Genomic DNA, 14,211 nt, shown 5'->3' on the forward strand with positions numbered 1-14,211 from the left:
ACATACTAAAGTATGACTTTTTTCAAAAATTTTAAACGATATACTAACCTATGACCTTTTTTTCACATTTTGGACGACATACTAAAATATGACTTTTTTTTTCAAATTTGGACGAAATACTAAACTATCTCTTTTTTTTTATCACATTTTGGACGACTGACTAAACTATGACTTTTTCGACAACATGCTAAACTATGACTTGACTGCCAGATGGAAGTGCACCCGAAATGGTACTCAAACCCACAATCACTGGCTTAACAGGCTGGTGCCTTTGGGGCTTGTTATCTCTGTGAAAGGCTGTTTTTTGACACAAGGAACAAAGGTTTAAAGTCTGTGCTGTAGTCAGAAATATAATCCACTGAGACCAAGGTCTTGTAACTGTGTATTTATAATGAAAATGGTAAGGTAAAGGTAATGGAAAGGTAAAGCGGCTTAGTTGATATCTTTTTTCAACAAAATGGAGGTCCATTAATCAACCGTCACTTTGTGTTCCCACATGGTGGGAGTGGTGCTGAAGTGTTGTTCCTCTAATGAATTCAGCTTAACAAAGCCACAGCTTTCTTATCAAAAAAGTTCTTAATACACCAGTATGTAGATTAATAAAAAAAAAAAACTGAAAAAATATGCACACATATTATCATGTATTGGTTAGGATGTCAAATTATAGTGATATACATGTATTCCCTCCGAAAAATTGTTTAAGTGGTTGAATAATGCTTGGTTCATTTCTGACTTCTCATTTTTACTTTTTAAACAAGTTTTTGAAAGATTTCTAAAAAATGTATGTTTTCTCTTTTTTTATGACAGGTGGTCTAACACATTTACGAGCAATAAATCTCAACATGTCAATTCTATGAACCAAACTTTATTTGCAGGGTGGAAGCCGTTATCGCCTACTGGTACTGACCAACATTATCCAATCACAGTGGTTATTTTTACAAATACATAACATTTGGAATCCAGAGTTCTGTATGTGTTTGAGACCAAGATAAGACTGAGAAAAATGTGTGTGATTATAAAACAAAAAACCTTTAAAAATGGTCAGACAACGACAGGTCTTGAATAGTCCAACACTAGATTGTTAGTTCAATTTTTTAAACACTTCTACATCTGCTGCACCTCACTTTACAACATGACAATTTGCTTCTTCCACTGTGCTGCAACATTCCACTGTGCTGCAACATTTACTTTTTTAATTTTAATAAAATTTCTATTTTAATGATTCTTAACAGTCTTTTTTCATGGACATCCTTGTCTTCTATATTGTAGGTGAAACGCTTGCATTGCTTTGCTGCTGAAATGTGCTACATGCACGTGCCATGCCATTGTCCTTCACTCCAGACCTATCTAATAAGAGCTGACTGCAGCACACTGCACTTTATTTTATTGATTACATCAATTAACTCACAAGCCTGTGCGCTTCCTCTTCTCACGTCATTTCATGCATACTCAGAGACGTGTACTGTTTGTTTAATCATAAGACACACAGAGACAGAGGGAGAGAGAGAGAGAGAGAGAGAGAGAAAGTCAAGGAAGAAGGAACAGAGCGGGTGCATCAGTCACTGGCTGCTCTTTTGCACTGGTGTGCTGGGAGTGGTAAAAACTGGAGTTTGTATACATTGCCCCGCCCATGTTCATTCTCTCTCTCTTTCACTCTGTTTTGTTGGGGTACAACACTCCTGTTCCTGTGGGCCAGTCACTCTTTAGATATCTAACTCTCACAACTCACTCCTTTGCTTTCTCTGTCTCTCTCTCTCTCTCTCTCTCTTTGTCTGTCTGTCTGTGCCCGTCTTCCCTGTCTCCTGTTGTGCTTCTTCACACTGTGTTCAGATCTCCCGCCCACTGTGCACAGCAACTCCTTAAGGTAAGAAACAAACAAAGCTCCACAATGTTATGTGTATTTACTTAAGTGTTCTCCAGAGTGACGTTCCCACAGGTACGACAGCTTCCCTGTGTGAGATAATTTATTGTGCTTGCATGATTCATTGTGATCTGTGGGGTGTGTTAATGTTCCATAACCTCACGAGGACCAGTCTCTACAAGCCAGCAAGAGTCAGGAACATGTGCCTTGATGAATGACTTACCCCATATTTCTGGCTTTCACAGGCATGTTTCCTGTGTTATGTGCGCTGAAGCTCGGATGAGGATGTTTGCATGAGCTCGTCTTTTAGGCTCTTAGATGTGCTGTTTGTTATGTTCCATTTGTACACAAATGTAGAGGAAAAAAATTGTTTGTTTTGCAGGACGGTGGATTAAAGGATTAAACAGGGATGAGTCCACACCAAATTGTGTGTTATCTATGCTGATTGAAGAATAAATATGATTTATTATTCCAGAAAATCCCCTGAGAGATAGATCATTCTTTTACCAGGGAGACCTGGGCCAAAAACAGCCTGGCTTTTCCAGTTCAGGTGAAGTAATACCAAATGTAACTTGGAAGAGAAACAAAACCAACTTAATTAAAAGAGCTGCGCTTTCGTGTTGTTCAGTCAGATTTTTTTCACGTTTGGACCACATAAGCTGTATCAGCTGCAATTTTATACTTATTAGCATAGATTTCACCATCATCATGCTGTTATTCTACTTGTCTAAGAGCATTAACAAAGACATAACAAAAGAATCAACACAGACAGACTCTGTTTTGAACCTTTTAAAAATGTTAGAAAATGGTCATGGTCGGCTGCTAAAAATGACAAATGCCATGACTGAAGCGAACGGGACAACACTAAAATTAAGGACAGGACTAACCATAACCTGAGGAAGTAAAGCCAGAGATCAGTGAGCTCATGTCTCCGTGTGGTTTCACAAAGATGTCAACATCTACACAGACAAAATACAAAACATGTCTTGTCTGAATAGGTGCGAATGATTAGGTTCATTCTGATCACTTTCATCATTATTATTATTATTATTATTATTATGCTGTTATTATTCTACACTTGAAGCACAGTCAGTTTGTGCTTAGAAAACAACTATTTATTCTTAAGAATGCAGTGTAGTAAGCTTTTCATCGTCAGGTCACGCAAATCTGTTTTAAGGACAAAAAACAGTCTAAGTAAAGCAACATCTGTCACAGACATTGCACATGTTGACACGGCACCTGGTACCAATCAGACCTTTGACCTGCTGCTCTCTTGCCTGTGTGGAATTTTAAATGTGGTAATTCAAAAAACCTAAAAAAAAAAAATCCAGAAAAATGTAAACATGAGGCATAAGTGAGATGTGGAGCGAGCGAGCGAGAGAGAGAAAGAGACAAATGTGGTGCTGCTGACTGATGCCCATGTTTGATGGTCTGACACAAACACCCATGAAACATGGCTGAAGCAGCATTACCTAATCGCTGTGGACAGACGCAAGGTTGTAATTACCAATTCTGACGGTGCACTCTTATCCACATGGCATTATGGGACATTTTTAACTATACATATCAGGAAAATTCGACTTTTTTTTGCACTCGTGCTACTTGAAAGACAACTAGAATACACACATTCCTCCCTATGACAACTTGGTGGTATTTTTAAATTATAGATAATCTTTGCACAGTGCACATACCACTGGTAACATGCATCATTAAAAAAGGGAGGAAACAGAAAATCAGGGAGAATTTTTTGATATCGAGGGTGCATTTGTGTGTGTGTGTGTACTTGTATATGGTCAGAATCACAAACAAAAAACCACGGCGCAAAGATCAAAACGGGGAGCACAGAAAAGAATCCGACCATCGGAAACAAAAAGTGTATTTTCGAACAAATAAAATAAATAATGTGATTAAATAGAATAAATGGGTTCATTTTTGTTTGCTCCGTTCATCAAGTGTTGTTTGCTTCTTAAAGAGTGTGAATTCCATGAGTGTCCTCACAAAGATAGCTGTTCAAAGATGTGTGTGTGTGTGTGTGGTCAGGCAGGTCACACAAGTGTTGTGTTTAATGTAACACTGTTTGTTCAGCTTTGTGTGTGATGCTGATGTAATTGTAGCCATACTGAACGTCTCTACATGAGAGAACAATCACGTGTAAACTGTATCGCGTGTGTGTGTATTTTTCCTTCATCAAAGCACACATGGACTCATTTATAATTTACATGGTGGATCTGCAATGACAAACTCTTTCCTGTGTGTAAAGCTGAAGGTCTAACAGAACACTGTTCTGAGGCAAGTGTTCTTCCCTCTGTGTGCAGCTTTATGTTCGCTTGCTGTAGATTTAAATGCAAAACAGATGCTATTATCTCTCATAGCAAGGTTTGCTGCCCACCAGGGGTTTGTGCAGCTTTGAAGCGTGGCAGCAATGTTACATGTCAGCTCTACACTCTGTGTATAATCCATATATCCAAAGTAAAAGACGCGTGAACACACTGGCTTGTGTGGTTAGGTTACAAAGATGCATAATCAAAAATGTTCAGACACGTCTCTTGATTGTCGAATGAATTTCATCTCCATTTGACCACAGATGCTTTCGGTTACTCACAAGAAAAAGCCATTCATTGCACACCATTCCCAATTGAACTGCACGTTTCATGTATGATTTGTGGGAGTTTCCTCAAAGGCCACAGGACAAAATTCTGGCAACAAAGGAGGAAGAAGAAGACGAAGAAGCCCGATAAATATGGCACCAAGAAAATAGTTAGACGTCTTAGCCTGAGTCTCTGATCCTGCAGGACTTGAGTTGTGTAACATTGGTACACACTCTATGGTTCTTCTATTAACCTTTCATAAGTTTTTGGGAGCATGTTCTTCTTGCAGATCATAAATAAAATCATAAATAAATATACAACAATTTGGGATAAGAGTCGTGTTACTATTAAATGCCAAAACACCGCAGTTGTGACAGATATTTCACGTTGACACCGTCATTTTCCATCTTACAGAAAATGTGCAGTGTTGTGTTATCATCACATTTCAAACATTACCACTTTTGAGAGCTACAGTAAGATGCTGCTTTTAGTGTGAACTACATTTATTTACCCCCCACAGGAAATGGCATCCAAGAAAAAAATTGGCTTCAAATGTCGCATAGCAGTAGTGCTGCTTCTGCTGTTGGGTAGCATCGCCGCCCTTGTTGCTGTTGCCGTCATACAGGACATCTGGAGCGTTAAAGAGTACGGTTTAGAGGTGAAAACACACGCAGACACACACACACACACACACACACACACGTCCTCAGACGTATACTAGTTTACTGCTTGGCTGTAAAATGGTAAAAAAGTCAAATTAAAACTGATTGGAATACAAACAAACATAAGTCTTTCAGAGATATGATCCAGATGTCAGATGCTCATTTGGTGGTGGGTGGAGGTTCAGATTGAGTCTTGACCATGTACAGTGTGTTTTAAAGGTGCTGCACAGACGGTTTAATGCAAAACTCTTCGTCAGATTGATGGAATTGTTTACGGCTTTTGACTTTCTCTGATAAAAGTACAAAAGAACAATAGAATCAAACATGCTTTTTTCCCCTTCTGTTCAGTATGGCATTGTCATTGACTCGGGTTCCTCTCGTTCCACTGTGTACCTTTACGAGTGGCCCGGGGAGAAGGAGAATGAAACAGGAATAGTGACTGAGACAATTAGCTGCAGAGTGCCTGGTGAGTTGTTTACTCAATACCAAGAACCAGTTTACAGTTTTTTGTATTATTGCATAATCAAAGTGATTATAATATTTTTAGTTATTGTCACCTTGTGCCCAAAGGTGCTGGCATCTCAGATACGGTGGTGGACGCTCAGAAGAACAGCGAAACATGGAAAGCCTTTCAAGATTGCATGAAGACCATAACCAAAATCATTCCAGCAGAGAAACACAAAACCACGCCCCTCTTTCTAGGAGCTACAGCCGGAATGAGAATGTTGCAGTAAGAAAGCATCAAAATGACTTCATTCAATTCTTTCTCAACGTATTTATACAATGCACTGGTGGCAGGAAAAAGCTTCAGACTTTAACCTCACACATAAGCCGTCTGAGTCACCAGAAAGCCCGGCAGTAAGAAAACAGGTGCGGAGTGAGGCCAAATAAGGGATCCTCTCCTTTAATGAGAAACTTATAAAGGCCATAAAAGAGACTAGACCAAGGGTTGATCGACTGCAGTGAATGGATCAAAAGATCAGCGCACACAAATATTCAACAACTTTGATTTAGTTTGTCTTGGGTTTGTTTCATTGCTGTGATAATGTCCCAAATCTAAATACTCCATTATTATGTTTGGGAACTTATCTCACAGTGATGTATTCAGCCATAGCTGTGTAGTAACTGTCTGGCTTAACCTCAGTCTTTAGCTCAGAGACAAAAGTGGTATTCTTCTCGTCTACTTGACAAGAAAGCACATGCCTATTTTCTGCAGTGTCAGACTATTCTCATGACACGGATTAGTTACGAGACAAAAAAAAAAAACATGATTCTATTACTCTTTGTTTACTTGAAGCCAGGAGGATGAACAGAGGTCCGATGAAATCATGACAAGTCTCACGAGTTACCTCAGGTCTTTGCCCTTCCACTTCCAAAAGGCCTCCATCATTACTGGTCAAGAAGAAGGATTATACGGGTGGGTCTCTGTGAACTACCTCATGGGAAACTTCCTAGAAGTAAGACAATGTTCTGGTCCGTCGTAAGCTTACTTGTAATGTTCCTTCACTGTCCTGTTTTATCGCACTGACCTTTGGTCCATGTTCTTGCAGAAAAACCTGTGGAACGCTTATATACAACCAGAGGGGGCCAAGACAGTAGGATCCATGGACCTTGGTGGCGCGTCAACCCAGATCGCTTTCGCTGTCCAGGATGATCTCAAAGGCCCTGACTACTTGCATGTCAAACTGTACGGATACCCGTACAATGTCTACACTCACAGTTTCCTCTGCTATGGCAAAAATGAGATTGAGAAGAGGGTTCTGGACAAAATCATACAGGTGCACAGCTTTTTTGTTGTATCGTCAACACATGTGTTTGTGTGTGGGCCTCACAGTAGGGTCGGGGGCAGCAAAAAGGTCACCGGTTCGACCTTTTGGAGTTTGCATGTTCTCCCTGTGTGTGTGTGTGTGTGTGTGTGTGTGTGTGTGTGTGGGGGGGTACTCCAGGTACTCCGGTTTCCTCCCACAAGTCCAAAAAAACATGCAGCGGTTCATTTTGCACTCTTAACTGACAGTATGTGTGAATTTGAGAGTGACCCTCACCCCCAGACTCCAAAAAGCTTCATATACTCATGACTGTTTGTTCTCGTGCGCTCACATGCATGTGGCAGTGGCCAATATCCATTAATGCCTGCTAAAGAATTGATTTGTGAACACTGCTGCCTTTAAACTGCTAACAGGCAAGAGGAGACTGATCAGTGATGCATTACGTCATTAAGAGTATTGATTGGACCGTAAATGGCGACAGGCGACTCTCAGAGAAAATGCATTATTAAATGCGTTAATAGTGTTTGTAGTGGGAGCCGTATACGCGATGCCAGTGAAAAGTTTAAAGTGTAATACGTTTGCAACAGTGTCCTGATATCAAATGTTAACTTTAAAGCGTGTGATTACATCACAAGCCGTGTGGGATATATGGTGTAATAGTGAAAATGTTTGTTTGGTATCATTTGTGATTTATGTTTTGTAATTTATGCAAAGATAATATGTCAGATTGCCTATAAGTTGTGCTGGATCTTAAAAGGATCTAAGACAGGGGTGTCAAACTGGCGGCCCGCAGGCCACATGTGGCCCCACCAATCGATTGAATGTGGTCCACCACTTTCTTTATATCACGTTACAATGAAAACATGGCCCACGACCTCCTCTTCCTTTAAACACAGCTGCCAGTGAGGTGATAGAATACAGACAGAATATAATACTGACTATGTTCAGTTGTAATTGTCGCACTATTAAATGTACTACAGTCAACGTGAAATTACATACATCAGCTTGTTTGGTTGTTTGTCAACAATATTATTGACTTGATTGATTGTGCAGAAGTCACAAAATCAGACCGTTTTTCTTTTCTTTCCATTCACAAAAACGAGCCAATGAACTTTGGACTGTGACGTATATAGTACTTTTTGCTCAGGTGTGTTTATATAGTTGGTGAAAATGAAAACGTGTTTTCATCAGTTTGCCTAGGTTGTGCTGAACAAAAGGGTATAAGGCACATTCCTCTGTGTATACTGTACGTTTAAACATAGCAATGGAATAAAAACAAGCAGCCGAAATGCTCTGTGTTCTAAGAGTTCATGTTTTCTTCCTTCTCTCTAAGCTCGGGAAATCACCTGAAAACATCCCAAACCCCTGCTACCCTGAAGGTTTCAACATCACCATGAAGGCCTCGAAGATTTACGACACTCCGTGCACAAACAGACCCAACAATTACCAACCAGATCAAGACTTCTTCATGGTGGGACTCCCCGACTCGGACAAGTGCCAGAGCATAGTAGAGTCCCAGTTTGATTTCAACACTTGCTCTTCAGCCCAGTGTTCATTCAACGGGGTTGAACAGCCACCAGTCACCGGAGAGTTCATGGTAACGCAGCGGCAAATACACAACAACAGGCTAATGAAGATGCAAAAACAACTTATCTCTGTTTCTGATGTTCCCGTCAGGCATACGCTGGATTCTATTTCACTGCAAGGGCTCTACTGTTGAACGGGACATCGGATATCGAGCAGTTCAACTCCACAATTGCAGAATTCTGCCATAAACCCTGGACAGTGGTGAGCTCTTGAAATGTGTGCTGAAGGAAACGGTGAAGAAAAAAGTCGTGCAGTGATCAGTGCAATAATTGGGGTGTAATTCAATTTAAAATCTAAATAGTTACGGTGTGAGTGCTCGTGACGACAAGATTATTGTTTTCTGTCACACCAAGGGTTTCATTTTTAAGCAGAGGACAAACTCAAAGAAATTGTTAATAAACCAGTATGAAGAAGCTCTTTAACCAGAATGATATTTTAAATGCAGAAAAAATATTTCTTCATTAAGATGTCAAATTGTAGTTATTTACTTGCATTCCTAAACAAAAACATGTTTTAATGGTTGAATGTAATGCTTGATTCATTCAAGTTTGGGTATAAAAAGGTGAATTTGGTTCAGAATTCAGAGAAAAAAAGTCAAAATTGATCAGAGCATTGATATTTTGTCAACGTGAAACATTTGCTTTTTGCTTTGATCGTGACTTTAACTCTAATCTCTGTTTCGCTCTCTTTTAGCTGAAGGAAGAAAGGCCTTGGATCTCGTCCAAGTTCCTCAAGACTTACTGCTATTCAGCTCACTATGTCTTCACCTTGTTGACAAAAGGTTACAAGTTTGACAATGAAACGTGGAAAAACATTCATTTTGAGAAAGAGGTGGGTCAAAAAACAGAAATACACACACATTGATGTATTCTGCTGTCATATATATTCTAATTACTATGAAATAAAACACAACTATCCCTATATATTAAACCACCCACTGGGGCCCACCACAGATGACTGGGTGACATCATCCGCGCTCAAAAGTTTGAATGAAAGACAGCCAATGTATCTTCTCAGGCTGCCCTGAGGACACAGAGCGTCCTTCACAAAGGAAGTCCCCGGCGTGAGACAGCCAGTCGCTCATGAGTAATGAGGATAGACCCTCGTGCTGAAAAAGTCCCACATTACAGCCACACTTTCCTAATTGCATGGTGGTCGACATTTAGACCCTTAGACAGGACTGTCCCTCAGCGCTCTCCCACCAACAAGAGAGTTAGTGTGATGTGTCTGCTGCGGTATGGCATGTCTTTGGGTGTCCCATACTTCAAATGTCCTTTTAGAAGAAAGGAATAAAGAGAAACTCTTGGGGTTTGTGTTCCTGGGTGTGATGACGACTCTTTTCCCCTCGAGCTGTAACTGTGTTTTGTTTTGTTTTTTTGACTGGACTGGTCTCAACATGCAAAGATGATGCATTAGTTGACTGGCAGCATGTACGGACACTGAAAATCCCTCTCTCCTCTGCTCTCCTCTCCTCAGATTAAGGACACCAGCATAGGTTGGAGTCTGGGCTACATGTTGAGTATGTCCAACATGATCCCGTCTGACGTGAAGTACATCACCCCCATGGCGAATCCCGTCTTCGCCGGCCTCATCTTTCTATTTTCGGCGCTGACCATTGTAACTTTTATCATAGTTTCCATCATTCTCATTCGCACCTGCTACTGAGAGAGTAAGTTACGGAGGGGAGCAATCTGCCACAGAAAGCCTCGAGGGCTTGCATAATCCTGTAAGTAACTGGAGAGTGTTACAGTTCCCAAGAAATGCTTCTCCTTTAAGCCTGAGCCATTTTTAAAAAAGGTCTGTTTATTTTTTACCTCAGGGAAGTTCAGTTGTCATGCGGCCCTTTTTTTTTTTTTTTTTTAAAAGCTTCATGGTCTATAATGTCGTTTTACAGGTGGGAGGCTGAAACAGTGGCTGCCCGGTTGTACACATTATGACGAAACAGCACCCGAATATGTCCCTGTGCATATTCTTATTGTGTAACCTCAGAATTGTGCAATGTTGAAATGGGATTTTATGCAGGTAGTGTACGTGCACTCAGAGATACGTGAGCCTGCACGCGTGGTCCACTCAGGCAGACGCATGATGAAACTCTGTTTGTCCTTTTCTGTCCATATAATTGCACTGAATGCATGTGTTGGACTTACAAAATCTATTAAAAAGAATTAAATTTGGCATTGGTGGATAAGTTCAACCATTTATTACCAACAATTCACACAGCCTACTAGAACACCTAAGCCTCAAAATGTCCTTCCGGACTTTTGTTGCTTATTTTAACCATAAAAGGGCCAGAAATTGTCCTGTGAGTAAGTGCTTTTGTCCAGAATAACATTCAATATCTGGCAGTTATTCACAATTTACTGCATGTTAAAATAGTGTATTAACAATTTAAAATGAAGAAGAAAAGCAAGAGGTTTTATTTGAAAAACACTGTAGTTGTACATGAACACCAGATTATGTGTGTTGAATTTGAAATTTGAAACAGTGTGAAACATATTTAAAATAAAAATGAGTTTGAGTTTTTGTCTCAATGTCCAAAAACGGGCCAAAAAATTTAAACTATTTACAGGCGTTATTTTCCAACTCTTTCTTCTCTGGTGACTAAGACGCCGATTTGTCGGCTTCCTGCAACAGCGCAGGTGAAATTTACCGTAATAAAGCAGTTTTTTAGCACAGAATGTCACGCGTTAATGCAAATGTGTCGTCTGCACTCGATGTTAAGGGGCTGATCTATATTTCGTCCCATATACGAACTACCGTATGTCTCTGCTTTCCATGAACTATTTCATGAAAAGCAAAACCTAGTGTGATCAAAATAGTCATGTGACACCCGCTGTCAGTTCTTGAGATCGGCCATGTGCATAAAATAAAAAACAAAAAGTGGGATCCTGATGGTGAAGGTGCCAGATTATTGTGTGGCTGATGTTGTCTTTGCATTGAAGAGCATTCTCATATTTTAATAATCCTCCCTTTATATCATATATCCCAAAGATATCGACTAACTGTATGGTTTTTTTGGCTGTTGCGTCACCTCTCCATTGTAAATACCTGAGCTCAGCATGTCATATAACACAACACTTAAATCACGGCTGGCTGCTTTAATTCCAATGTATTACTGTATTACTAGCAGAGGAGCTCTTTAAGTGTAACTTTGCCTGTTTGAATATAATTATATTACATCTGTAAACTGAGCAACTGTAAATATCTCCTGTGACAACTGTCGCTCTTTTTCCTGCAACCGTGTGCAACAGTGCACTCTAGTGGCACGGTACTGCAGTGCACCTGCCTTACAAAACCAAGATGAGTATTAATTGTTCAGATCTCTTTTTTTTTTTTTTTTATTGAAAGAATTGTCTAAAAAGGAAAACCGGAAAAAAAAGAAAAAGAAAAGAGACATTTGAAACTACAGCAATAAACCACTGGATCTACAGACACTCTCAGAATCACAATTTGAAAGACATGGGAGGCATGTGACCAAGCAAATAAAAAAATAGCATCATCAAAGTTATGTCTGTTGCATCTTCTTTTACACACCTGTACAAAAACGTCTCATAAATATTACTTTTGTCCTCTCTTTCCTGTCTCTCTCTCGCTCTCCCTCTTTGTCACCTTTCAATAATTTACTTAGCGTCTGCATGATTTTGGTTGAACCTTTTGTTTGAGTTTTTAGGATGTGACCTCAGTCTTCTTCTTCTTCTTCGCTCATCACTGACCATCTTGTCCAGTACAAACTTCCACACGCACCCAACATAAATCCACCTCAGTCTTCAATACTGACACGTATTTAGCAGCTCACATATCATAACCAGTTCTCAAAAACAAAACAAAAAAGACAAAATAAGGCAACACAAAGATATTTTTTTAGGAGAATATACATAAGCTGAAGTGATTTCATTCAATAGAACAATAGAAATGCCCTTACGTCTTACAGATTTCATCGCCACGCTCACATCTTTAATGGCTTTTGTGGTGTGGCGACACAGTGGCGCCAAAAAAACAGCTTGTTGTGTGAACTGAGACTTTTGACTTTAGGGAGTTAGTTCATAACGAGTTATAGCAGCAGGAGTCGTCGGCATGTCGGATGTGAGATTGGTCAAAGCAGCCTGAGGACGGTGTAGTGACAAAAGACTACACGCCAATATCCGCAATATCCTTTCCACTAAAAATGTACTACATCAACTTATTCTTGCTAATATACACCCGCTTGCTTGTGTCTCCATACCACAGCGTGTTTGGTCTCTTTACACGTGACACAGAGTCCCTTCGCTTCACATCGTCGCCACGTTTTTTGATCGCGTGACATGACAGATGGAGGCGTCTGCGTGTTGAAACACTCCGACAGCATGAAAAGCAAAGAAAAAAAGAACAAAACATGTTTCAGAGATGAAAAAAATAAAGAGAAAGCAACATGAGGAAGATTTCTTCACTATTTAGTTTCTTCATCTTTGGTATAAAAATGCCACCTGTGTGGGCTGCGTGTGTTCAACAGCTAAGAAAGACATGAGGAACTGTCAACAGATTTCTCTAAAACTATTGCTTTCTGCACATTTAAAAATCCTAGCGTGTTTTTTTTCTTCTACTTTTTGTCAAAACCTTTTTTTTTTTTTCTTTTGCTTTTTTTGCAGTGAGACGAGAAAAGCAGGTAAAGCAAAAAAAAAAAAAAGAATCTCTGGAAAGTAAAAAGACTGCAATAGAAAAACATGAATATTTATCCCATGATTAAAATAAAGTCAGAGAGCAGTGGATTGACCCCTTCCACAGGTCGGATTAAAGATTTGTTTTTTTTCTCCTATCAAGCAACACCAGCTGCACTGCACCACATAATTTAAAATCATCTTCATACAAATACAACCTTTTTTTTTTCTTTTTTTTTTTTTAATCCTGTACAGATAGCTTAGTAGATTTCAAGGCTCTCTTTTTTATTTAATAATAATTCAACACTATGGAAATATTTTTCCCCAGTCTGAGAAAATTAAGGCAATAAAGATTTACGAAAAAACATTGAATTTCTAGAAAACTACTCAAATAATAAAAAGAATGAAAAATAATGTAGCTTAATATTAAAGGAAGACAATCTGTTTTTTTCCCTCTAGACTTTGCTTCCTTTTTTTTTTGTAATAAAAAAGTCTGAAAATCTACCTGCACATTCAAATGTTCTTCTTTTTTTTTTCTCTGTACAGCTTGTTGGTTGAGTTGCAATTTCAGTTTGTCTGATCTTTTTTGTTTTCCTTTGGAGGCAAAGTCCAGCCTCATGGAGAGAAATGATGTACTCACAGTTGCAGACAGAGTTTGATTTCATTGTCTTCAAGTTCGAGCAAAACCATCATTTCTTGGCTGAATCAGGTAAAAAACATTGATTTTTTTTTCTCTCCCCTTCATTTTGTCTTTTATTCGGTGCTTGTGCGCACACAGAAGAAGTATCCTCCCGTCAGTGTTGTCCATCAGCTCTTTTTTCTTTGTCTCTTATTTCATTTTGATTCTCTCTGGGTCTCTGGCGCGTTGGTGCAGTCATTCTAGCGGCAGCGCAGCTGTGATTCCCAACGAACCTTTTTATCTAAACAGACAGAAAAACAAGTCAGTAAAACAAACAAACACACACAGAAGAACTCTGGACTGTTTTAGTGTTTAAAAAGTGTCCATAACATTCTTCGTTCAACCACTATGTGCAAAGGAAAACAGGTTATCTCAGAGACAGAGAAACAAGGAGACCCAAACATAAATAACGGTTTAGCACTTAGTCTGTACTG

The 14,211-nt window shown here is 39.4% G+C and overlaps 2 protein-coding genes across 2 annotated transcripts in view; one reads left to right on the forward strand and one right to left on the reverse strand.

Moving 5' to 3' along the window:
- Window positions 1-1,535: 1,535 nt before the first annotated feature.
- Window positions 1,536-10,641, forward strand: entpd3 (ectonucleoside triphosphate diphosphohydrolase 3). The gene is made up of 10 exons (XM_044033321.1): window positions 1,536-1,864; window positions 4,970-5,107; window positions 5,460-5,577; window positions 5,682-5,841; window positions 6,409-6,568; window positions 6,662-6,889; window positions 8,211-8,474; window positions 8,555-8,665; window positions 9,158-9,295; window positions 9,941-10,641. Exons 1-10 carry the CDS (start codon window positions 1,631-1,633, stop codon window positions 10,127-10,129), a joined length of 1,740 nt encoding a protein of 579 aa, XP_043889256.1. The 5' UTR covers window positions 1,536-1,630; the 3' UTR covers window positions 10,130-10,641.
- A 2,431-nt stretch (window positions 10,642-13,072) lies between these two features.
- LOC122774399 (RNA-binding motif, single-stranded-interacting protein 3-like) overlaps window positions 13,073-14,211 on the reverse strand; it is a 101,037-nt gene continuing 99,898 nt past the window's right edge. Inside the window, exon 14 of the mRNA XM_044033622.1 lies at window positions 13,073-14,018. Within this exon, the coding sequence (XP_043889557.1) occupies window positions 14,015-14,018 (4 nt within the window). The 3' untranslated portion in view covers window positions 13,073-14,014. The remainder of the gene's footprint in view (window positions 14,019-14,211) is intronic.

The sequence above is a fragment of the Solea senegalensis genome, linkage group LG9 (genome assembly GCF_019176455.1).
Source record: "Solea senegalensis isolate Sse05_10M linkage group LG9, IFAPA_SoseM_1, whole genome shotgun sequence".
NCBI lineage: Eukaryota > Metazoa > Chordata > Actinopteri > Pleuronectiformes > Soleidae > Solea > Solea senegalensis.